This window comes from Episyrphus balteatus, chromosome 3 (genome assembly GCF_945859705.1).
Source record: "Episyrphus balteatus chromosome 3, idEpiBalt1.1, whole genome shotgun sequence".
NCBI classification, from domain to species: Eukaryota; Metazoa; Arthropoda; class Insecta; order Diptera; family Syrphidae; genus Episyrphus; species Episyrphus balteatus.
Genome location: NC_079136.1, coordinates 1266702 through 1294388, shown reverse-complemented (window position 1 = coordinate 1294388; position 27687 = coordinate 1266702). Strand labels below are relative to the sequence as shown.

Below are 27687 nucleotides of genomic sequence, written 5' to 3'. Positions count from 1 at the left end.
AAAAACCATTACTTAAAAGTAAATCAGAGAAACAATATATCCCTTTACTCACCTCTTCACTTATACTATGACCGTTTTCATGTTGAATTCTTACAAATCTATCGATAACTTCATTCAGTCCTGGCGACAAATGTCTAAAATATTTATGGAAGCCATGTCGAACGGCAAGCGAAGCAAATATTGTATTATTCACCAACGCTGACCGCAAATCAGTCAATGCTCCAGGAGAATGTTGTCGAGGATCCTCATAAAGATGACGAGTTATAAGATAATCTAATACAGCATCACCCAGAAACTCAAGACGCTGATAACAATCCGTTAAACGATTTGGAGAGTAGCTTGCATGTGTCATTGCTTGCAAAAGATACGATCGATCATTAAAGCTATAACCGATTGCTGCCTCAAATTCGGTGTAACCATCCAGCAATGACTCAAGCTGCTCTCGTGGATTGGGTGCGAATTCTAAAAGTGGAGACTTGGGCGCCGACCATGAACCATAAACTATGATTTCATCATTGTCATCTGTAGGTCGAGTACTTCCAGGTATTCGAGGAGCATTGGGATCATATTTTTGTTTTATAGCGGGAAGAACTCGAATACCAAGCCAAGCCATAAAGAGCAGCGCTCCTCTGGGACCACATTCAATCAAATATGCTCCAATTAAGGCTTCAACGCAATCCGCCACGGATTTATCTAAATAATTTTCGTATAAATACATTAGAACCGATTTGATATTTAATATTTTATTTACCTGGAATGCTATGCTGAGTAACTAAATTGTACGGAATAAGAGATTGAAAATCAAAATCGCTACCATCTGCACTGTCAGGTGTCATACATTCGTTCCTATCGCATCTTGGAAAATCACTATCTAGGTCATCCTTTTAAAATATAAATTCAGTTGTGTCATACCAATACTATTTTTTTTAACAAAACTTACATTCAGTTGGCCCAATTTTTCAGCCTTTTTCCGGACCAGTTCCAACAGTTCTTCACTACTCAATTGCTTAATATTTGGCAAATCAGCTAACTTCCAGTGATGTGGAGGAATCTGTGAGTAAAAATTTGTAATTTAAGTTGATAATTGAAGAAAACAACAAATCTCCTCCTTACTCTTGCTTTGATTAGAGTTTTCTCAAGCTCTCGAGGCACATAATAGCACGGTGGCAACCAATTATCATGTGGTTCAAATTTAGTTGCGATCATACATTCTCCCAGCATTTTCTTCCTACCCAATCGATACAAATTCAAATTGGCAACTTGTTTCGATCGCAAATGACTTAATTTGCCTTCATGTACATTCTCGTATGTTATATACAAATATGTGGTTATGGCATATTTTAAAAATGAATCACCAATTGTTTCCAGTCTTTCAAGATTAATACCATCATTTGCATTGGACATTGTTAGACCTTGTAAAATAATACTTGGACTTGGACCAGGATGACCAACCAAATCTGGTTGATTATCAAAACTAAAATCGATTTCTTTAAGATCGATAGGTTTGCATTGAATTGGTTTTGATTGCTTTTTATTTTTATCAATTGTTTGATCAAAATTCACTACAACTTCTTTTTGTCCTCCAGATGTTAGGGAACTGTGATCATTGAAACTATCAAACATATCGCCATTACCGTCTACATAGTACTTCTCTGTCGTTCTTCCTTCGAGATAGATTCTGTTGAGTTTCTCAACATCTGTTATGGAGAGCTGTAGGTCTTGGAGGTCTCTTTTCTTCAGAGCTATATAACACATTATTACGTTTTCATCTAAATAGGGAAACAATTTCTTTATGCTAGCGAAATTCTTCGAATATCTTTCTTCGGTTATGGTTTGTTTCTTAGGCAAAGTAAGTAGTTGATTAGATCGAACTAACATTCCCGAGGAATGGATTTCTTTTTTTAACCTTTCAGTTGATAAGAGGAAAGCTTCTTCTGATGATTTCAATTCAGATTCTATATTCGTATCGACACCATCAAAATTATATCCGACTTGTAAGTTCTTGGTAACTTGGTAATCACGTTCGTTTGCTATTGTATCTTGTATTATTGACATTTGTTTTTGGCGTTTTAATATTTCATCTTCAGTCTCTATGGCTTCGGCTACATTGTCTGAGGTAAATTCGATTCGTAGAGGTCCATCGTTTTCATCGCCACTACTGGATAGTATTTCATCGTCGTAATCATAATTGGAAGTAAATGATTCATCGGAACTGTATATGAAACTTGAGTTCTTTTTGCGATCGAGTTTACTTTTGACAGAATCTTCAACATCCCAGAATGTTGGTGAGCCATATCGAGTTGGCTTGTCTGATTTAATTATGTCTGTAAATTAATTTCAAATTTATTAAAGAATTAATTTCTAAATTAGAATAAGGAAAAGTGAAACATACCGTATTCAGTTTTACAAAAGCTAACGTTTGGTGGCAGAAATTCTGAACAAAATTCTTCATCTTCCATATCAGTGTCTTCTTCGCTCATACTATTTGCCATGTCATTTGACCAAGTTCCGATTTCGATAAATGTATCAGCCTGCAATAATTTTTTTTTAAATTTAATTAAACGATTTTTTCAGCCCTACAACAATTTACTGCTTCATATAAACACATTATAATCTTTTCCAACTGTTATGCTGCTCGCTTTGCCCCTAACTCAACACCTATACTTCTCGATCTTATGAGTGTCTGTAATTTATCGAATGTTTTCTTGAAAGTCTAATTGTCGTTGGATGGCATATCTAACATGATCTTATTTTCTGCACTTACAACATTACAACCTCTCTCGTAACTCCCTCTACTTTCCAATTAAAAGATTTGAAATCAGTTCATAATTTTGCGTTTCGGTCTGATGCAATGGAGTTGCCTTGGCATTTATGCCAACATTTCGTCAACTTTTATGATAAAGTTGACTATTATCCATCATTGCAAAAATTATCCCAGGTTTACCACTGATGTTCAAAAGTCAATACAAAAACGAAGAAAGCCTTATTTAATATGGAAGCTTAATCCTTATACTGAACACTGGGAATTATTCTTATTCTCAAAGCACAAAACAATCGTCTAGGAAGCTCTGGAGTAATCTTCGCTCAATCGGTATCGGAAAAAATGAGGTTGTTCAAAAGTGCCCTAATCCTAATGAATGCTAATTGAATAACTTTTATATTGAAATACCTTCAGGGTCTGGACTTTGTGCCTAACGGCCAAGCTCATTGTAATCCATCTGCTATGTTTCAATTTTTTTCCGTCTGATGCTCTTGGTGAGGATGTGACTTGTTTTGGGTGTCCTTACGCAATTACTAAATTTTTGCATTGCTTCCTCATCATTTCCAGAAAGCTGGAAATAGCTAAACTTATTCCTGTAGTCAAAAAGTTAAACCCTAGTTCGTGCTCTGATTTTCCTATAATTATTCTTACCTGCCTGCCAAAGGTCTTTGGGAAAACTCTAGCATCAAAAATATCAAATTACTATAACCACTTCAGTCTGGTTTTTGTGCAAATCATAGCTACCAAACAGATTTGATTAAAGTCCTCTTTAACATTAACCTACATTAGTAGGTGTCATTAGAACAATCGCTGCCAAAAGGTAAAGGTTAAATTTTTAACACCTGAACATTTTGTTATTCACCTCAATAGTGTCAAAAATTTAACCTCGGTTAAATATTAAACCGAATTCACACACGGCCTAAAAAGTATATTGATACTTGACTTTTGCCACCCGTCCTTTTATCTTTAGTTCAGCTTGTAAATCCCCTCGTTTTTCGAAACATCTATTCAATCCACAAAATATATACGAAAACGAAATTCAGAACAGCGAAAATTTCGAAACCGGGAGAACTGGCGTTAATGTGTTCGAATATAGAATTCGGAACAACAAAAATTGGAAAATGAGAGAATATATTTGAGAGTTATATTTGGTTATTTTTAGTCTAAGTCTGTTCCACACTTTTTCAAAAGTTATGTTGTTGTTCGTAGAAGAGAATGCGCACGAGAGAGTAAAAAAATGTCCCCACCTTAACAAATCTCAAAAATTTCCTTGCGCAGAAATATGAGTTCTGTCAAATAAAAAAAAGGCACACATACGCCATAGTGACCGATTTATCTTTATACCTATACAAAAATTGGAAAATGAGAGAATATATTTTAGAGTTATATTTGGTTATTTTACGTCTAAGTCTGTTCCACACTTTTTAAAAAGTTATGTTGTTGTTCGTAGAAGAGAATGCTCACGAGAGAGTAAAAAAATGTCCCCACCTTAACAAATCTCAAAAATTTCCTTGCGCAGAAAAATGAGTTCTGTCAAATAAAAAAAAGGCACACATACGCCATAGTGACCGATTTATCTTTATACCTAAATAAACATTCGGATTCGAATTTCACAGCGCAGCGGCGGTGAAATTCGAATCCACGCCCTTTCGGACTGGTGCTTAAAACCAGCGCCCTATACTGCTGGCCACGATGCCATTGGGAATAGCAATTATAATAGAAAAACGGACAGATATAGTTTTAATCCAAAAATCTAAAGGTATGTATCTTTTTAATAATTATGATTTAATAATGTACATTGTACTCAATATTTTCTGAATTTTGATATAACATAAGAAGTGTATAAATTATTATTCTCTTTTAAAAATCAACTGCACTAAAATTATTAACTTAAGTATGCACTCATATATTAGTAACTTTTTGGTGTAATGGTTAGTGCGATGGACTGTCATGCCGGATGTCTGCGTTAGAATTCAGGCTATAGTCTATATTACTTTGTTTTTTTTTTTTTTTTTGTTAAACTACATCTTTTGAGGAATTGACAAAGTTTTCTAGACACGACAGATAATAATTGGTCTTGTCTATCAGTTACTGCTCCCAGAAGTCATTATTTTTTCCTCCAGAGTTGATTCCAAGATTTTTTTTTTTTTTGAAAGAACAGTAGATAAAGAAACAAAAATTTAAAAACAAAAACATACGAAACATACCTTAAGTTTTTCCTCTCCTTCCAAAACAATTTCATTGGCTGACTTTTCCACCTTAATAATTTCAGGTTCCTCTAAAATAATCTTCTTTTCTTCCTTGACGATTTCAGGTTCTTTTCTAACCTCAGTCACAACTGGCGGTGGGGGTTTCGTTTCAGATATAAGCTCATCTAAATTTTCAGTCTTTGACTCTTTATTCTTTTTCAAGACTTCAGCTAAACTCCAGCCAAAGTCTAAAATTGGCCATTCGAAATTTTCATCTTCGATTTCCATGCAACCCAATGCAATGTCATATGAAACTTTTTTACGAATTTCATCGGCTAACAAAAGTCCATTAACTCGATATAGAATACATGGCAAACAAACAGCTGTTCTCCATAGAGAAGCAGGAAATGGATGAATTGTACAAAGTTCCGGCACCAATATTTGTTTTTGTTCCAAGTTTTCTCTTTTTGCGCGTTTTGTTTCTTCTGAGCTTGTTGGCAAAGCTACTCCTTTTCTATTGACATATCGAGGGGTAAGGAAATTAAGTCTGGCACTCGTATGATCAACATCGAGCAGAGGTTGGTTAGCATTTTGAATTGTAATTCCATATTTTACAAAGTAGTAATGCTTGAAGGTGTTGTAGTTTTCTCCAGGAAAACAACTAAGTGGTGTTAAATGAGGACAAATTTCCGCTACATAAAAATACTGTGGTTGATCTTGATTTCTATACCAAGGCATTACAACGGCATCTTTGAATTTATTAGCATCAAACTCTTTGTTCTGTCTCACTTCGTCGGGAACAATTTGTGGCATCATATTACAATCTCTAGCTATGACCTCTAGGAAATCCCAATCAATGACGATTCCACTTTTTTTAGTTTTAATCGTCGGAACAATGAAGACACAATTTTCGGTGGAATCAACATCGAAGAGCATAAGGAACTTTTGCAACCTCAAAACATTACTGAATGTGTAGTTAACAAATGTATTTATTCGAGCAACTTGGTCTTCACTCAAGACTATTCGTTTCTTTGCGAGATCTATTGATACTTTTACCTCTCCGGAACGTGTGAATATGGGAAAGGCACTGACTTTGGGGATTTTTTTCAATGTTAGTATACCAAAGCCCTGCAAAGCTTCTTCTGGTGGATAGATTTTTCGCCCGCGAGTATTTTGTTCCTCAGGAATTGGGCACTGGAGGGTTAGATTGATGTAGTACAAATAGGATATAGCACCAGCAGTAGGTCGACAATTGGAAAACTCCGATGCAATCTATGAATTTAAATTTATTTTTAAATAAAACAAAGTAAATAAATATCTCTTACTCGTTTGTAATAATATTGTCGACGTTTGGTTGTACCAGGTCGTGGTTCTGCATTATCTGTAACAATTTGTTCGTCAATTTTTTCCAATTCAAACTCCTCCCAATCAGACTCGAATGCTTTAAATCCTTCTTTCCCAATTGGTTGTAAGGTATTGTCCAGTTCTCCACACATATGCAACTCTCGACATGCCTGAAGCGCTACCATACGTCTTGCAAGGATTTTGGTCGGCATCGGTAATCCCTTCAAAGAAAATAAGTAAATAAAATGGAAAGAAAAAGGTTCTTTCTATTGAACTTGACTTACCACTATGTCATATTTTAAAGGCGAATTTATTGGCAAACGAAGTGTATACTGATACATATCTTTTCCGCAACGCTTTGTCTTTGCACATCGCGATAATGGAGTCAGTTTGGTGAATGTATCGCTAGGCAATTTGGCACAATATTTATTTATGAGAGCAATTGCCGTTGATAGATCTACTGCAGCACCAGTTAGCAGCTCGGGTAAGGGTTTGTAGGCTTCTATGCAGTTTGTAAATTTATCAGCTTCTTGGTGTTCTTCTTCACTTGGTTCGGTATTGGCACATTTTTGAAGTAACATCTGCAAAGAGTTTTTTTCTGTGAGTTATTTAAGAAGAATTTAAGAATGCATTAAAAACTTTTGGGTCACGATGACGTTATTCAGTGTTACAGCACTTTATTATTCTTTGTTTGAGTGACTTGATACAAGTTAATGAATTTAATAAAAAAAATCATGTGTGCAATTCACACGTGGTAGAAGTGAAACCTTAAAAAATCATTTTTCTTGCAAAAACAAAATAGAAAAAATCTACCTATTTTTATTCTATTACCTTCAAATCCATGTTTTTTATATGACAACCTAGATAAATTTTATATATTCTGAAAGCTTATTGTCTTAGCTCAAAATATATCATCGATTATCTATGAGACATCTACAAAAAGAGCTAGAATTTTTTGAACTCGAACAATTTCCATCAAAAAAAGCGAAAAAAACACGTATTTTTATCTTCTCACAGTATTAAATCCATTTTTTCCCATAACAATCTATACAAATTTTTACACCATCTGAAAGCTTATTGTCTTAGCTATATATATCGGTCAGGTGTCTGAGACATCTACAAAAAGAGCTACAATTTTTTGAACTCGATGAAATTTCATCCAAAAAGCAAAAAAAACATTTATTTTTATGTTCTCATGCTATTAAATCAATTTTTTTGTTTGACAACCTATAAAAAATTTTATACCATGTGAAAGCTTATTGTTTCACCTTGTATAATGACGTATAAATCTTATTTCAAAGATGTCTACAAGAGAAGTTAGAATTTTTAAAGTCAACCATGTCGAATTTCCAGACTGAGATTACGGTACTTCCTACACTGGTAGCTGGTCATCGCCAACAGATCTCCACAGGTGTTTTGAGGTATTTTTAAATTTATTTCAATTTAAGATTGTGTAACTTGTAGAGCACGTAACGTTATGTGTGATATATCAAATAAAAGGTTATGTTATCAACATGTGTATTAAAGTTAAACCAAATTTGTATGTGCACTAGATCAAAAGATATAACGTGTGTTCGAAAAGAACATCTTTTTACCGTTATCTCCGAATTTTGAATATGACATTAATTGAAATTTTGTACAATTATAATTTATTTGATTACCTATCTACAGTACAAATTTCATTCATCTATCTATTAAAACAAAAAAGTTATAATAAGTTGAAGTCGTGTCGCGTTTTCGTTTCATCTTGTTTCAAATCACTACGATACTAAAGAAGTTTTCACTTCAAAAAAACTTACCTTCTCGATTTCACGATACTGAGCTAAACGATCAACCATTTCGTTTGTAGCATTTTCCATATCTTGTACTGCGCTCTCACCTTGAGTCATGACACTTTTTTCTTCGACAATCTCTTCAATAGAACACTTATACTCCTCTACTTCGTTTTGTTTTACCGAAACGTCTATGTGTTCTTCTTTTGTATCATCGCCGTTAGTTATGGGTTTCAATTCATCATCATCAACGCTTACGTTAGGACTTATTAATTCGGCTATTGGAACAACTTCATAACAATTTTCCAAGTCTTTTTTTCTGAGTCTCTTTTTTTCCGATTTCGAATCGGAAGAATTGTTGGATTCGATTGATGCATTTAAAGTTTCTGATAGATCTGTTGTTGATTGATTTTCAGTTGATGATTGATAGGAAATTTCCGATATACGATTACTTTCCACAATGCTCTTTGGCAATTTAACCACACTTGCGGCAAGTGAGCGAGCTATTACTTCGGGATTAAGAATTTTCACAGATGCTCCTGAGGAATGTTCAATGATGATTGGTTTTGGTTGGGATATATCTTCGACAATTTCACTTTGGAGAAGTGCTTCTTTAATAACATAATCTTCGGCGCTCTTTGCTGATTCTGTGCAAATGATACGATGAGACGTATCGGTAAGTAAATCGGAACTGTAGCTAAATCGTTCCTGTGCGAAATTGGGTGCCACTAATATGACGTGGTATGCCTGTGCGGCTCTAGCTCTACCCTTGCATTGTACATAGCTGCGATATGTACTTGGGGGATTCCATCGAACAACTAGATTACATTTTGGCAAATCGATTCCTTCTTCGAGCACTGAAGTGCCAATTAGAAGATTACAGTCGTGTATTCTAAAACGTTTTAAGACATCTTCTTGGCGGCGATGCTCTAGCTCTGCTTCTTTAGGTTCTGCTATCGGATCGGCTACTCGGTCAGTTGTAAATTGACATTTCAAGAATTTAAGTTGGCTGTCATGGCGACTCATTTCGGCAAGCAAATCGAAGAGAACTTTAGCCGTATATTTATTATTGCAGAAAATTATTCCACACAAAGCATCCGGATCGGCAAATGCATCTCGATTGTGCCTTCGAGCAAAGGGTCTCTTTTTATGCCTAGTATTTTGATTTCTACGATTTTTCAACGAATTCACAAGACCATTCGGGCCATTTCTAAGATTATTTTCACTGTGGTTGGCGGCATTATTCGAATGATAACTGTTATAGGTTGGTTTCAAAATCGGATCGAGATTTTCAATTATATCTTTCGAAATGGATTTACTCAAATTTTCAACTGTGTGAAATGTGTTTTCTAGGTTTTGTTTAAGTTTATGGAAGTTTAGTTTGTCGATTTCTTTTGTAATGTTGCCTAGTTGTTCGTTTTCACTGACTATCTCTTCGGGTTTGAAGAGTCGCAGTACCTCTAGGAGTCGAAGAACTTTGGGACTTGAATACTTTTCAACTCTTTCTCTTTCAGTTGAAATCTCATGGAATGCCTGCTCACACAAAGTGTGTATTTCGAGGAGTGCTGTTATGACCATACAAAGCAATAGGTAATGCCTTTCGTATGGGGTTTTAATTTTTTGTTTTTCTATTTGTTGAATTAGACTTATGGCTACTCGATCTGCACACCAAGGTCCCATTTCATGTAGGGATTCCAAATAAATGTCTAGGAATTGTGTGGGTTCTATTTTTGGGTCGGGGATGCCTGAAAAAAAGTATTTGTTTAATAAACTTTAAGATGATATTCAATGAAGTAAAAATAATATTATTTAGGTTTTATGATGCAATTCATAAAAGAGAAAAAATTATGTTTAAAACCACGATGACGAATGCAACAAATGAAAGAACCTTTGGTTTCTGAATTTCGTTTTCAAATATGAATATTGCAAACATGTATTACGAACTGGAACATCATTTAAGATGTTTGCTATTTTCGTTTCTTTAAAAAGCGTCATGAAAACTCGAGTTTATTTAATTTAATAAAATAGGATGTCCAAAAATATAGAGAAACAAAAATCCAGCAAACATAAAAGCTTAAGGGCATAAACCGTAGATAACAAATACAAACATTTGTTCTCAAAAAATCAAACTTAAAATTCATACTTTAAATGTACATTGCGGATAGATTGCTTCATAAAAGCTTGTCTTATTTGTGGCAACAATTTTGCTTGATTGTTTTTGTGCATTCTCCTTTATTTAATAAAAATTTTTCGGGATTTTTCATTAGAGTGGTTGTAAGCAATTTAATTTAATTTGCGTATCAATTTCAATAAATGGAAGACTAAACATTAGTCAAAATAATGATTTGTTTGGATTAAAAATGATGAACTGCGGTAAACTACGTTTTTGATTGTTGTTATAAATTTTGTGGTGTGCATTGAATATGGTTATAGTCGATGACTTCACGACTTCGATTTATGATGACATCTAATATAATTTATTCATGAGAAAAAAAACGATAGGGATCTAATTTCACTTCTTTTCGTTTCCTTAAATCGTTAGCATTAAAAAAAAAATACTATAATGCAAACAAGAATAAAAACATTTATTCAAAGAACAGATCTTTGTGTTGTTCTTTTTGAAAAAGCTTTGGTTGGTATTTTGCTCTGCAGAACCCTGTTCTTTTGAATTCAAATACCATCAGTTTTTTTTTTTTATTTGGCTTACAAAACCGAAATAAAGTACATAAAGTATAAATAATAGACTGATTCAAAAAAAATTTTTTTTTTTTTTTGTTCAAAGCATTGTTGAAAATATTGTTGGAAATGACGATAACAAAAAATACTGTAACGGCCGATTTCTTCACAGAGTCCTAGCGCTAGTACCGGTCCTAGTCCAAAAGTTAGTACTCAAATCGGTATCAACTCATTTCTTCACCCAAGTACTAAGCCCTAGAACTGTCAATTTAGGACCGAGTACTACTTAGGACTCGGTACTAGCTAGCTCCTCAAAATTAGCTAGGACCTGGTTATTATACCAATCGTTAGTACTCAAATCGGTACCAAGTGATTTCTTCACACAAGTACTAAGCCCTAGTACTGTCAAATTGGTACCGAGTTTTACTTAGGACTTCGTAAAAGTTAGAACCTAAAAATCGACAGTCTAGCGACGATAATACTCAAATCTTATTGAGTTTTTGCATTTATTTTAAAATTGTATGAGCATTTTTGAACTTTGGTGTGTTTTGAAATGTGTAATTTTCGAATTTATTGATTTTTATTCTAATTTTGGCATTTTGTAATTTTTTTTTTTTTAAAGATATATCGCAATAGCAATGCAGTTTTTGAATAAATTATTATGAAATAAAAACGTTCGCTTTGCAGAAAATTATCCATTTCTAATAGGAAAACCACAGTTTATGAAAGTATAAATGAAGTCACCTGCATACAATTTTAACTCAAAATATCATCTTTCGGCACTATTACGGGCAGTGGTATCAGTGATGGCCGTCCGACATCTGTCTTCCAAATTCCAACACAAAATGTCTTCTATTTACAAATAGTAGGCGTTTTTTTGGCATAGCTATCCGCAGCTTGGTTTAGCTTCTATTCATATCCGCAGCTGCATGTTGTTAAGGATAGGATAGTAATGCCAAAAAAAAAAACACAGCTAGTATTGCAGACTATGATCAAAATTGTCTTCATTAGATTTGCCCAATGACTGCTATAAAACAAAACTGCACCAAAACAATAAATATTCAGTTTTCAAAAAATTTATTTTTATTGAGTTATGAACATCCTCAACGCAAACTGTCTTTTAAATAATTACTTATTTTAACATCGTTTTTCTTTCGGTCGGTGACTGCTTTATCTGTGGCTTTCCCAGGTTATTGAATTAGCTACGATTCGTTGGTGAACTAGCTATCAGGCTTGCCGGCACTTGTGAACAAAATCTTGACATTCTCTTCGTTCTTGATTGTGAAGGTTCTTGATAGGATTTATCTTCTTTTCTTGTTGTTCTTGTTCTTTAAACTTTAGAACCTTGAAAATACAAACACCTTTTTTTATTATTATTGATTACAAATTTTATTTGATGTTCACTTGAAAGTGGTTGGACAGCGAGTGCCCATTATGCCGATCATTTAAAGGTACTTTGCCAAAAATGACAAGTCAGCATAATGAACACTCAGCGCGTGAGACTAAACATTGAACTTTTATTAAATGATCTTATTTCGTCTGGTCTCACGCAGAAGTAGGAGTTGGGTGGAAATATGATATGGTAGGAAAGGTAAAAATGGGTGATAGAATACAAAAAAATACATAATTATACTTAAAAAGAACACTCAGTGGGAACTGGTAAGAAATCATTTCCCATCGTGTCAGCAACAATGCAATGTGATAATACTATTGGTCATATGGTTACTTAAAATGATACTAAAAATGTTTACTTAACATACTCCCCCCCTTTGAGGGATCTAATCCCTCAAAAAAAAAAAAATTTAAAATTGTGTGTCTATTTCAAAACGAGGAGCGCTTCTTCTAGGAAGTGGTTTGGGTTTTCTTTTTTTAATAAAATAAAAAATAATGAAGCCAATCATTGTAAGGAATAATATGAAGCTCATGCTATAATGATGGTAATCGTGCGTATTTATAGAATTTACCCAGGTATCATTATCTAGGTCTTTATCAACTTCACTAATTTTGCCTTTTAAATCTTCTATCTCTTTAAAATTAGTCTCATTGCTCGGGGATGTTATGATGTTCATATTTTTCATCGGAATTTTACCTTTAATTGACTCAGAAATTTTAATAGAGGGAACAAATGAGTTTTTTAAGGTGGTATTGCTAAAGACTCGACCATTTATCACTATGTGTGGAAGTTTTAAAATACATGGTATCAAAAATTCTATAAAACCACTGTCACTTAGGGTAAGACTTTTTGTTATTCCTTCACACACCAATAAACCAGTTACAGCCTCCTTAAGAGCAAATATCCAAGTATTGGAACTTCTTAGGCTTACCCATCGATCTTGAGAGATGGATCTCGTTAAACAACAGTGACTTAAAGCACTACTCAAATGATTCAGAAGCGAGACTTCACAACTTATACCGCTGTCTCGATGAATCATTGTTGGTAGTTGTTGGTTACAGACAAAATTTTTCGTTGAGAGGAAGTGGCATGATGATAGCTGATTTTCTGTTAATTCAAAATACCTATCTCTTGTTGCAGTGACTGCTAAATAAGGGGATGATAATTCTATTATGAAACTTGAATCATTTTGAAATAGAGGAAACTGAACTAAATTAAAAAACTGAAATTCTTGGTTATCAACCAAAGGGATCATCATTTCAAATACTATTGAGTCATTAAGACTTCGTCCTTTAATAGATGACAGCTTAAAAATATCTAATACAGATGCTGTCGGAATGTTAAGATGGGATGGAATGTTGTTCCGAATAATTTGGAGCTGTTTAGTAAATTGTGACGGCGAAATAAAATGAGGATTCATTTTGACATTATTAAGACTAAGAAGAACGTCAAGTAATGTGTCTTGCACTCTTTCGAGGTTTGAAATTGACAAAATCAAATATGAAGTTAATGCAGAAAAGCGCTGACTGACATCGATTATTTCTTGATGCTTTTCAATGCTGTTTAAGGATTTTTCGAACATGGTTTTAAAACCTTGATATTGCTGACTGAGTTGCAGATTATTTCGTTTAAGCAGATTTACGGTTGAATCTGCGATTGAGCTCTGCTTTTTAAAGAGATGCACGAGATGCTGTTCATCTTGGTTGACCAAAGAGATTTGGTGCTGTATGTCCTTAGCATCATCTTGATCCAATACCCCAAATAAGCTATGTGCCACGTTTCCTATAAAATCGAAAGGAGATCTAGCAATTCTTATCCTTTTATTGTAAGAAGTATGATAATTATGAATGAGGTCATTGTTTGATTCGATTGCTATAACTCTTTGTTTGAGAGCTGTTACTGTAGGCAAACAGTACGGATTAATTTTCAATTCATCTAAACAAATATTATCCATTCTCTGTAAATAAGTTTTCACTTCTCCTAGCTCTAGCCAATATGATGATAAATTATAAAATATATAAATGTTCCAAAAACTATTAACGGTGCTCGCACTACCTATATCTTCAAAATAAATCCCTGTGGGATGGTCAAATTGGGTTATTCTTATTGGTTCGGTATCTGAAGAGGCAGCTAATGGAAACAATAGCAACATGAAGCATAATAATGATGTTAAAGAGTTAAGGAGGTATCTCCCACTTCTTAATCTCATCAGGGGTTGTTTTTTTATTGGGATTTGTGCAGCATCCTTTTGCTGCTCTTTATGGTCAATCGGTAGGGGACAAAGATTTTGAACAGCTCGTTGATATGTGCCGGTTTCAGTCTTAACATATGCCACTCGTACTAATCCGTCTGTTCCCTTGACAACTTCGATTACACGTCCGAGCTTCCATTTCATTGGAGGCTGGTGTGCATCTTTTAAAACAACCATTGTTCCAGGTTCTAGATTTTTGGATTCCACCTTCCACTTTAATTTCTGTTGAAGAAGATGGAGGTATTCATTTGACCATCTTTGCCAAAAATGCTGTTGAATATGCTGAATCTGACGAAATTTGTCTAATCTTGAGATGTTATGATCAGTTATGTCAGGTTCTGGAAGCGATGTCAACGGAGCACCAATTAAAAAATGACCGGGAGTCAATGCCTGCATGTCATTAGGATCTGAGGAGTTAGGTGTAAGTGGGCGTGAATTCAAGATAGATTCAATTTGAATCACAACTGTGGAAAGCTCTTCATAAGTTAAAGACGCTTCTCCTAAATATTTTAACAACAATGTTTTTGCGGATTTAACAGCGGCCTCCCAAAGGCCTCCGAAATGGGGAGAACGTGGTGGAATGTGTTTCCAGTTAATTCCCATTTTTAAACAATTTGAATTAATCGATGATTGAGTTTCAGACGAATCAAGAAAATCTTGAAAATCTTTTAATTGGTTTCTTGCCCCTACAAAGTTTGTGGCATTGTCACAGAATATAGTATGGCATACACCTCGTCTTCCTATAAATCGTTTCAAGCAGTTAATAAATGATTCAGTAGTAAGGTTGCATACAACTTCAATATGAATAGCTTTTGTTGAAAAGCATACAAATACTGCAAGATACGATTTTGTTGGAGTTTTCCCTCGAATATTATAATGTGTTCGTATTGGCCCACAAAAGTCCACCCCTGAATAATAGAATGGGCGAGAAGGTACGATTCTTTCCTTAGGTAGATTACCCATTAATTGATCTATGGATTTGGGTTTCGCACGGAAACATTGGATGCATTTAGAAAGTACCTTTTGTGTTTCTCTTCCTACACTCAAAATCCAAAATTGTTGCCGAGAGATAGATACAAGTGTTCTATGGGAAACGTGTAGATGTTTTTTATGTAAGTGATCTAAGAGTAATGTGGTAACTATATTATTTTTTGGGAGTAATATTTGATTTTTTGCTTGGGAAGGAATTTCAGCATTTTTAAGTCTTCCACCCACATGTATTAACATTGTTGTTTTATCAAAATATGGGCTTAACGAAATTATGCTAGAGGTATTGCGGAGAGGTTTCCCTGCCTGAAGTGCCTTATACTCTTCGGGAAAAACACTTAATTGAACAATCCTCCATAACAAATGCGTTCCTTTCTGGATTTCTTCCGCGGTTAAAGAACCAGTTCTTCTGTTTCCTTTGCAGCGAATATTAAAATTCATCATGAATCTATAGCAATGTGCAAAAATTTTCTGCAGTGTAAAAAACGAGTTTTTATGGTTGATTGAATTTATTATATCATTTTGGATTGACATATTTAGCACTGTCTTTGGCCTTCGATGCCCAGAGATTTCTTCTGGAATCGAATACTCCATTTGTATACTTGAAGTTTGTCTTAAAAACTCAGGGCCATTGAACCAAATGGTTGATCTTACAAGATTGGGCATTCCTAACCCACGCGATATAAGATCTGCTGGATTTAATACTCCCTTTACATAATTCCAATGATTCAAATCTGATTTAGATTGGATTTTTGCTACACGATTTGCTATATATGTCTCCCAAGTATAGGAAGGTGCCTTTACCCATGTTAAAACCGTTGTAGAGTCGGTGTAATAACTGACTGATGTGATCGTCCTACTGATTATTGGAAGGATTTTTTGCACTAATTCCACCATTAGGACAGCCGCCTGAAGCTCTAACCGAGCTATAGTTGTCGCCTTTAAGGGAACGACACGAGATTTTGAACATAACAATTGAACAAAAACTTTCCCTTCATTATCAATAGATTTTAAGTAAATGCATGCGCCATATGCGCTTTCACTACTATCGGAAAATGCATGCACTTCTAATTTCGTAGCTGAGTCTATTAAGATAAGGCGTGGGATATTAATTTCACACAAAGAAGAAAATTCTGATAAATAGTTTACCCACTTATAAGCCTGTTCTTGAGGCAGATTCTCATCCCACAATATCTTAGATTTCCAAAGTTCTTGTAAAAATATTTTTCCTAGTAATATGGCTGGGCCTATCAATCCCAAGGGATCGAAGAATTTTCCCAAGTCGGCAAGAACGCGGCGTTTGGTAATCTTTAAATCATTGGGTGCATTGTACTTGTAGCAAAATTTGAATGTGTCTTCAATTGGGTCCCAAACCAAACCAAGGGTTTTAATGACCTCCGACTGATAGATTGTTAACATTCTTTCTCGATCTTGCATTGGAATATTTTCTAGAATGCGTGGATCATTTGAACAAAATTTGGTTAAATTAAAATTTCCTTGACTTAATAATTTTATTGTTTCATTGAGAAGCAACTTGGCTTCCTCAAGAGAATCTGCTCCTGTTAGGCAGTCATCCACATAGATATTTTTTGTAATAATTTTTGATGCATTAGGATATATATGTTGAAAATCATCTGCTAATTTGACCAAACATCTTGTAGATAAATAAGAGGCAGACGCCATTCCATACGTAACTGTGTTGAGCTGGTATGTTCTTAATGTGCTCTTAGGATCTGGCCTCCATAAAATGTGCTGATATGCTCTATCCTTTGGATGAATGAGTATTTGACGATACATTTTGCTAATATCGCCAGTGAATACATATTTATGTAATCTGAAATTGGCTATAACTGAAAATAAATCTGATTGGACTGTTGGACCAACCATGAGGGTGTCATTAAGTGAATACCCAGATGTCGTCTTTGCAGAAGCATCGAAAACCACCCTGAGCTTTGTTGATGAGCTCTCGGGTTTAATTACACAATGGTGTGGAAGAAAATAATTTGACTTTGGTATGTCAAGCTCTTGAATTGCAGTCATATGACCTAGACGCTCATATTCCTCCATGAAGTTTGTGTAACTTTCTTTTGAACCTCCTAATGTTTGGTTTGGGTCTTTCTTAAAAGGAAGTCGTACTATGTACTGACCCTGGCGTGTTGTTTCCACGTTATCATTAAAATGTTTTTCACATTTAAATTCTTCTTCGCTGTAGACCTTCGATTCAACTTCAAAATTTTCACTTTCCCACAGTGATCGGACCATTTTATCTAGTGTTCTCAGACTAGGTTTTGACACTGAATGACAATGAGAATTTTGGGAAGAATCTACAGCGCTTCCTGCTAAAACCCATCCTAATCTAGTATTCCGCAATAGAGGAAGATTGTTTGAGATTTTAAATTCTCCCGGCAAAAGAAGCTCAAAGAATAACTCTGCTCCAATTAACAAGTCTATGCGGTTGGAACTAATTGTGTTAGGGTCAGCAAGAAGAATATTGGAGGGCAATTGCAAAGTTTGCCTATCCAGAGATGCAGTTGCCATATAATCACTTATTTTTGGCATTATACTGGTCTCAATAGTTCTTTTATATGATGAAGTTCTGGATTCTAAATGAACATTTATTACGAAATTGGCCTGACTTTCCCTGCCTCCAATTCCGCTAATCGGAATGTCCTTTCTTCGCTTTATGCTCCCTAACTGCTGGGCTAGGGATGTTGTAATAAAATGTAATTGAGATCCCGAGTCTAACATAGCACGACAAGGAATACGCGTTCCTTTTGAACTCACGACGTTCACAATCGCCGTGGCGAGATATACCTCGCGACCCTTTAATACGACCCCTAGAGAATTGTTATTATGGGACCCTGAAGGAAACTCACCCACCCGACCAATAATATTATCACACTTACCGGATGCTGGGTTTTTTACGTTGACATCTTTTTTATTTGGATAGTGTAGTAGAGTGTTGTGTTTCCCGTTGCAAACCTTGCATCTACGTTGCTGTTGACACGATGGGAAACGATGTCCTTGCAAACAGTTGGTGCAAAGTTGAAGCTTCCGCACCTGCTGATTGCGATCCTCAACTGAAAGATTAATAAATTTTTTACAATTAAAGATCTTATGATTATTAGTTTTACAATATGGACAATTTGAAACTTCCCTATTTTCAGATGCGGTGGTTACCGCTTTCTTCCTTTCATCTGATTTCACCGTCTCCAGGGCTTGGAACCTGCATTCGACAAATTCCAGTAATTGGGTTAGAGTTGGTGTTATTCTTGGTGCTTGTAGGGATTCCTCGAAAAGCATTCGGGTGTCTTTGTCCATTTTTTCCAGCAATAGATGTACAACTAATGGGTCCCATCCACTGGTGTCATAGCCGAGATTGTTGATGGCTTGAATGACTTCCTTTGTTGTATCATGCAGCCTCTTGAGACTTCTGACAGTGTCTACGATGGTATTTGATTGGAACAATCGGCTTAACTGAGCGGATAACAGCAACCGCTTGTTGTTGAACCTGTCAACTAGAGTGTTCCAAGCCAATTCATAATTGTCATCAGTGGCATGGAAATGTTGAATGAGGTTTTGGGCATCTCCAGTAAGATTTGTCTTTAAAAAGTATAATTTTTGAGCCGGTGCAATTGGTTGGTTGTGCACCATTTGTTTGTATAGATCGAAGAACTGCGGCCAATTAAGATAGCTTCCATCGAATTTGGGTATCTCAATTTTTGGAAGCTTGATTGTTGTTGCTCGTCCTTGATTCATTTGAACTGTTTCAGCTGGCAATGTATTAGTTGGTAGCCAGGTGATCCTCAAATCTAATTCATCCTGGAGCTCAAAGTAAAGCTGTATATCTTCTACAGCTGCATCGCCTCCAAGTCGTCTATATGTTGTTGTTATTTCATCCCAATTGGTCATTAGGGTTTTTGTTTTTTGGTTAAATTCTTGCGGTAAAGTTTCCCGCAATTTCAATGGGCATTTATTAAGACCTCCTTGAAATATTTTGCAGAGTAATCGGAATTTGCTATCCGTAGTCATCCTGTTGACCTTTACACTGGTGTCATCTATTAAAGTGGGCTTTATTGTCAGCCCTGGTGGTATGTTAAATTTGGAAATTGCTGCGGTAACTCCCTCTGAATGCCCTGCTGGGGGCTTAACGGCTGCTGGTCCTAAGAGGGCTTCTTTTAGCTGCTCCGGCTGAGGATGGACTGCTGCGGTCTCCTCTATAGCCCCATCAGATTTTTCTTCTTCCGCTACTGCAAACCGCTTGATGATGTCATCTTTCATTTGATCATGAATTTTTTTTACCCCATCGTAAAAACCTTTAGTGAAGTATTCGTGTTCAGTTACCTGCGGATAATTGTCTCTTATCTCGCTATCAACATTGTCGAATACTTCCCATAATTCATTTAATCTTGTCCACCGCGCATTTAAATAATCCAGGGTTTTCCTTCCTGGACCATCCTTTCCGTAATTGCGAGCAAGTGTACAGATTTCTTTTCCTACAGCTTCTTGCTGATTGGTAAGTTCTTCAATTGTAGCCACCATTTTAATTATTTTTTATATTGAATTGTTAGTAATTGAAAGGAACTTCTTTTCTTTTTTTTTTTTTTTTTCTTTTTTAGTCTTCTTAATAACGACTCACTTCACAACACTGTTTTCTTTTATTTTGTTTTGTTTTATTAATTTACAGGCCACTAAACTCTTTTAGTAGGTCCTGTCACGGTCGCCAAATGTTCTTTAAACTTTAGAACCTTGAAAATACAAACACCTTTTTTTATTATTATTGATTACAAATTTTATTTGATGTTCACTTGAAAGTGGTTGGACAGCGAGTGCCCATTATGCCGATCATTTAAAGGTACTTTGCCAAAAATGACAAGTCAGCATAATGAACACTCAGCGCGTGAGACTAAACATTGAACTTTTATTAAATGATCTTATTTCGTCTGGTCTCACGCAGAAGTAGGAGTTGGGTGGAAATATGATATGGTAGGAAAGGTAAAAATGGGTGATAGAATACAAAAAAATACATAATTATACTTAAAAAGAACACTCAGTGGGAACTGGTAAGAAATCATTTCCCATCGTGTCAGCAACAATGCAATGTGATAATACTATTGGTCATATGGTTACTTAAAATGATACTAAAAATGTTTACTTAACAGTTCTTGTTCTCCAATCATCACAATATTTTTTAAATAATTTTAATGGTTATTTCATTAAAAATGGACTGTTTTTTGTCTGTTAATATTTTGTAAAATTTGCTGAAATATCAAAATAAAATATTTCAAGCATCAAAATGTTGTCAAAATGACAGTTATACCAGTTTTATACGAATTATTTCTTAGGACCGCGTTGTGAACTTAGATCAGGTCCTATAAATGTGAAGAAATGCTCAGGTACCAACTTTTTGTTAGGACCGAGTATCAGAGCTAGGACCTGGTCTAGCTAGACCGGGTACTAGGCTGGCTTAGGACTAATGTGAAGAAATTGGCCGTAAAAGTTTCAGCCCTTAATGTTAACATTTAGTACCGCCGCATCGCAAACTAATTCCCATACGATTTGTATGGGAAAGATTGTGTATTTGTGTTTAGAATTGTTTATCTTTTTAATGGTTCATCCAAAAGGCTTGACAAAATCATTTTATTTTATAAAATTGTCCGCTCTACAAAAAAGCTCTTAATAGTTTTTTTGATTTACCCCCGCGTTTCGAAGTTATTCAACTTTAAAATATAAAAAGTAATTTTTTCTCATTTTTTTCCGATTTTTTGACGAAATTATTAGGTTTTTCAAAAAATTTGGCAAAATTTTCGAATATTTGTATTCTATGTTGTGTTTTGGTTTCACAGATCCTTTTATATAACTCTCAAACCCCTAATACTATCATATTAGATTTCTTCAATAAATTTGAATTATTCATTTTTTCAACTAAAAATTATTTTAATTAATTTTTCGCGTCCGTTTTTTTTAACTTTTATACATGCAGTTTTATAGAGCGTTCAATTTTATACTAGAAAATGATTAAATCTAGCCTTTTTGATGAACCATTATAAAGATAAAAAATCTAAACACAAATACACAATTTTTCCCATACAAATCGTATGGGAAATAGAAATTTGCGATGCGGCGGTACTAAATGTTAACATTAAGGGCTGAAACTTTTACAGTATTTTTTTTATCGTCATTTCCAACAATATTTTCAACAATGCTTTGAACAAAAAAAGAAAAATTTTTTTTTGAATCAGTCTAATAAATAAATATATTAGTATGAAATTAAATGTGAAAAAATAAAATATCTCAAAAATTAGAGCTCCTAGAAAAGATCCAATTTGATTTTTTGGGCTTATTGAGCTTTTATACATTAGGTTAGATGTATATATTTTTCTGATAAATTAAAAAAAGCAAAAACGCAAAACGCGAAGTACTGATACACCAACCACAAAGATAGTAATGCCAGCAGCAGGTAGTAGTTAAAGATCTACTGTCGATCGCTTGAAATACTCCAAAAAATAAAATACATGAAAGGTATGTATCAATGTGGAGACCGTGCTGTAAGACCTTTTAGGTCGCAGTGCAACTACCCCACATTCATTCTTTCAATGCCTCCAAAAATATTACGCATTTACATACCCCTAGTAATGGGTAATTCTGGTTACTCTGGTTACGTACAACCTTTTAATGGGTCTGTCCTAAAGCACATATCGTCGGCGTAAAGCAAAAATTGTTCTAAGTCACAAAAAGCTAATTTTACAGGGGACGATTTTTAAGTTTCAAATTGGTGTGAAGCGACATTTTTCTGCTCGTCCGCCATTCAAGTTATTTTTTTTATAAAGTTTGTTCTTTTCTTTTGAATAAACCATACAAATTTACCTCATTAGTAGGTGCATACTATTTTTAAATATTTTTAAGAACTAAAAACCCAAAATTGGACATATAACGATTTCTATACAAGTACGCACTTCCCTTAAATAAAAAGTGGACTTAGAACAAAATATGTTGGGATTTTAAACAATCAAAAATACTCGGGTCTCATTTTCAGAAGGCTACTTGCCTGTGTTTATTGTTCTATGTCCCATTTAATTATATTATCTGCTGAAAAGAGTTTTTTTAGACAAAAAAACTTATCAAATTCGTAAAAAGCACCATCAAATTAGTAAAACTGCATCATTATCTCGTTTTCGGTAAAAATTGGATTTAGAACAATTTTGCTTTAAGCCGACGATATGTATTAAGTATAACATAACCATACCAATTTAAAATCCAATTTAAATTAAGATATTTTTTTAATGTCCAGTAACTCTACAAAAGTGTTCATTAAGCGACTTGTTTAAATAAAAGTAAATAAAAATTGTTATAGAAAATAATGATATTATTTTTACAAAGAAGATCCTTTATCATTTAAAAGTGTATTGTTTTTGCACTTCCGAAACAACGCCGTAACATTCCGATACATGTTTGTTATTGTGATAAATTGACCTGCTTTTATTATGTATTATAGTAAAACCCGGATAAGTGCCTCACCTTTTAATAAGAACTTAAACGGATAAGGTACTTATAAAAACCGGCTTAAGTGCTCATAGACACTTACCAATCAACTGAATTTTAAAGCAGGAAACATAATGAAGCGCTAAAGCTGACGAAGTTTTTCTTATTTTTGCAACTGGATTCAAATGTGTACTTCAAAAAAATTGTTCAAGTACCCTAAAAGCTGAGTTCAGAAAAGACACTCCGACCGACGGGGTTGCACTCACACACTTGCAACTTTTTGTGTATGAACACAAAGTCGAAGGAGAAATCGTGGTGAAAAAACCAATACATAAAAAATCGGCTCCGCGGTGATTATAATTTACATACTAATTCGAGCCGCTTTCGGACCCGTTTCGTAGTCGAAGTCGGACTCAGTTCCGCCTGAGGCGGAGCGGATTCGGACCGAGGTCGGACTCGTTTGCTTGAAGGGTAAATTTAATTATAAGTATTTAAAATAGCGGGTAAACGCTATAGATACTTAGAAGATGAGTTTAAAATGAGAAAGTCCTTAGAATTTTTGTTCTAAAAAAAAATGTAGAGGCACTTATCCGGGTTTTATTGTAATATGAATCGGTAACCTCTCGCACAAGAAATTTCCTGTCAGTTTTAAGACAACTTACATTTTTTTTAATGAAGAAAATGTACCTTTTAATTCTTCCAGAAATTCATCGCTGTAAATCTCCGATGGATCGTATCTGTGGTCTTTCAAGAATGCTTTCCGAGTACAGATTATATCTTCTAGGATCATTGTGAGCTTATCCTTCTGAGGTGGATCACATTGAACAATAAATTCAGTGGGTTTTGTGCAGTACCTATAATAAAGTATTCATTTAAGAAATGTGATTCATAATAAGCATTCAAAATAAGCCAGAGAAACTAAGAGTTGGTGTGTAATCATAAAACTACGTAATACACTGTCGGTCAATAGGATAGGTTCACCTTGTAAACGGCAAGGAAAAACTTGTTTCTCTTAAAAAAACTTTTCAATAACCTTTTCGAGAATGCAGTTGCAAAGCATGTCTTTTTTCCAAACTAAAAATCAGAAAAAGGTGGTTGAAAAACTATTGTAACGGTAAATGTATATCCTGTTTTGGAATGTTTCTAAAAAAAGGCTGATTTTGATCGGTTAATAGAATAGGTTCACCCACTTTAAAGTGTGTTTGGGTTCAAAAAAAACTTGATTAGTGGGCGGGTTTTTAGGTGGAGGAAAGTGAGGTTTATTTAAACATGCTTTAAGGGGAAATGAGACAGTCCAGAACCAGATGCCTTAGTTTCGAAGAAAAAATAAAAATCAAGTTGTAGACCGAACAAAATTAAGGTGTATATGAGCCTAAAAATGAAAAGAAAAGCGCACTATCCTTTGGTTGGTATTCGATTCTTCCGTATTAAAATCGTAAATTAAATCTTCCCCCTGCAAGAACTCTTAGTCTTTGAACTGCAGAAAGATTGATGAGAAATGTCCCAAACCTAGAACGCATGCAAATCCCAAATCCAATAGGAAACTCTGTTAAAACCCCCAATGAATTGAAAATAGGTTGAATTTGTGTATTCTGGAAGGTTGAAATCATTTCTTATTTGATTTAGGAAGGGGCGAACTGCTTTTGCAGCGACATAATAGCCATTAGGTCGAAGTTATGGTTATAGTCAATATTCCATATTTTGATAAGACTGCAAATTCATGCAAGCTCACTCTCAAAATGACTTTTTCAGAGTTTAGTGATTTATTTTGACCCTTTAGGTAGACTTTTCCACAGAATAAAGAGTTATAAAAGTTTTACTGAGGAAAAACTGGTAAAGTCTCGCACTTTTGTAAGTCTTTCTAATCTTCGGACCTTTAACTTGTTGGAAATATCTTGTTCGTGAATTCTATGAGTGTAGATAATAATTTTCGAATAAAATGTAATAAAAAAATCTAATAGAAGAAGCCTTAAGAAAGTAAACTTAATTAAATTAAAAAGTTTTACTACCCGAAAATTAATGGAGTTTTTGAAATATGTAGTTGTTAATTAAAAGAATTTTTTTCAATATAAATTCAGTTAAATAAAATCCATTTTATCGAAAGAACCTATTTTAGCAACTTAACTGTCCAATGAGTCCCATATGACTCAAAATATATGTTTTGTCAAAAGCCTACAAAGTCCCATGTATCATATATGACTCATATACATATTTTACTAAAATCAACTTCACTGTCCCCATAAAATCTGATTAAAAAACCTCTCTACGTTCAATATTATTTTGTTTATTTGAAGGATTCATCACTCCACGTCCAATGAGTCCTATTTGACTCATAGAATATTTTCTGTATCGTGTTTCTTGAGTCCACGAGTCATATATGATTCATAAAGACGTGTTTTTAAAAACGTGTTTGCTATATGAAAATATGGCTATAGAACATAATTTATTCATGAATGTGTAGGAAAAGAAGAAATACTTTCCCAAACTGCAAAAAAAAATGGAAAAATGTTTGAGCAAAAAAAGTTATTTCATATGGGTGGTATGGGTAGGTACATAATAAGAAAATTAAAACACCATTAATAGTACAGCGACTGAAAAAACACATCTAGTCAAAATTGTAGAGACATCAAAATTTGAATGCAGGGTAATTAAAAGAGGCTTGATAATGTGTTTTGTCTTGTACGGCTTTCCACACGCCATCCTTTTTGAAAAATACGTTTTGATCAATACCTCGAAAACGACATCTTACAGAAAATTGGCAAGGACGTTTTTGACATTAAATTATATTATCTTTCTTTTTTAAATTCACAATTTTCCTTTTAGAATGAATACTTTTTTAATTAGAGAGCCAAACAACTAATACAGTACATAACGCTTATAAGAAACTCAAAAATTGCACAATATTTGTTTCTTATAACCGAGTGTTTCTTATATTCTTAGAACGGATATAAGAAACAAGTTTCTTATACGGATATAAGAAACAAGTTTCCTATACACATCTACTACCCAGTAGCATGGTATAAAAAGACAAGGTATGATCATTAGAGCCGCCATCTTACAAAATGGGGTAATAAGGTTTTGACGTTTTATACTTGGTAAAGTCAAAAGCAACAAATAATTTCCAAGACAAATTTGATAACAACAACAATTTCAATAGGCAGCTGTCAAAACCTTAAGTAGCCATTTTTAAGTTTTGACAGTTCTCGATACAGAGTTTGTTCTAATGATCATACCGTCTCTTTTTATACCATGACCCAGTAGTATTACAAACTTATCTTCGCCTAAATATTTAATCCAATTATATAACTACATAATTATGTAGCTATTTTATATTTTTCACAGATTTCTTTTCTATTTTTTCCCGATTTAATTTATTCAAGGATTATGTATCAATTTAGTTTTAAGTGAAATATTAGCTGTGTTCCTTTCGCCTGAAGTATCTACTGCTAAGTTGTTCTGCTTGTATTCAACTCCATTTCTTCAATAGAAAAAAATGTCTTTGAATGGATTCAGATGCACTAAAAAGTACTTTGCTGAGCAACATTTTTAGCAAAGGTAAACACAGCAGGGATATAAAGAACACAAACACAACAAATAACAAATTAACCACTGAACTGAAATTCTCTTCAAATAATGTCAAACTCAAATGACATTTGCACAGGTTGCTTTGAATTTTTCTTTAGGGCTCATGTTTTTTTAGTTTCGTAATTTTTTTGAAAGTTTCTTAAATCCAACCAACTTTATGTGTGTGCAAGAAAGTCCGTGGTTTGAAAAATGTTTCTTTTATCAGTGTTTTTCTTATAAACGTGTTTCTTATAAACATATAATTCAACATTAAAATATATGGTAAAGTACACGGTGATTTTGTTCGAGTTTCTTTTAAGCGAGGTTTTCTTATAAGCGTGTTTCTTATAAGCGATAAATACTGAACGTGCTTTTAATCTTTATTTTTTACTCCCCAAGGCTGTTGTAAGGGGTAAGAAGTAAGGGAAACATACAAAATTTCCAAACAATTTTTTTTTTCTATTTTGTTTATTACTTTTTATCTCAATGTGTACATTTTTGCACTTTTTTTAGAGAATCCGTATAAAAATAATAATCATAAGTAAATGAGACCAAAAAAAATATAAGCAGCTTCTATAAGAACCTCAAAAATTGAGCAACATAAACCAAAAAGATGTGTGTTTTCGTATGTAAGTGCAATTTAGTTCATCTTCTCTGCGCTCTACACTCGAAACGGTTGATTTTAGAGAGAAAATTATATTGTATATAGTTTTACGACGAACCATGCCCTCTGATGACCTCCGAGAAATAGGTCGCGAGATATTTGTGAAAAACTGATTTCCGTGACCATTTGACCCTTATAAGTTATAACTTTTTTAGCCTATACGGTACCAATGTCAGTTTTTCACATTTTCATTACAAAAATAAGCATTACTATTTTTAAATAATGTAATTAGAATTGGTTTCTTACCTGAGTAATTGGTAAATATTGTTAAAAAAAAGGGTTTAGTTTTATGCTCCTATATGATTCATTGGACTTGTGGCGATGAAAATCAAATATCATACGTCCATGAATCATATAGGAGCATAAAACTAAACCCTTTTTTAAACAATATTTACCAATTACTCAGGTAAGAAACCAATTCTAACTGCATTATTTGTAAATAGTAATGCTTATTTTTGAAAAAAAGTACTGGACGTAGAAATGATTTTGAAGGAGTTTGTATGGGGACAGTAAATTCTATTTTATGAAAATATGTATCATATATGACTCATTGGACTCTGGTGGCAAGGGAAAAAATAAATTATATGAATCCAATGTGCTATAA

The 27687-nt window shown here is 34.1% G+C and overlaps 1 protein-coding gene across 1 annotated transcript in view; it reads right to left on the bottom strand.

Moving 5' to 3' along the window:
• Nucleotides 1–27687, bottom strand: part of LOC129914052 (endoribonuclease Dcr-1) — a 29396-nt gene that overhangs the window by 622 nt on the left and 1087 nt on the right. Inside the window, exons 2-11 of the mRNA XM_055993093.1 lie at nt 23543–23709; nt 8094–9811; nt 6579–6875; nt 6276–6515; nt 4969–6222; nt 2393–2531; nt 1114–2324; nt 941–1051; nt 752–881; nt 53–693 (exon numbers count right to left, since the gene is read on the bottom strand). Of these exons, the coding sequence (XP_055849068.1) occupies nt 53–693; nt 752–881; nt 941–1051; nt 1114–2324; nt 2393–2531; nt 4969–6222; nt 6276–6515; nt 6579–6875; nt 8094–9811; nt 23543–23709 (5908 nt within the window). The remainder of the gene's footprint in view (nt 1–52; nt 694–751; nt 882–940; nt 1052–1113; nt 2325–2392; nt 2532–4968; nt 6223–6275; nt 6516–6578; nt 6876–8093; nt 9812–23542; nt 23710–27687) is intronic.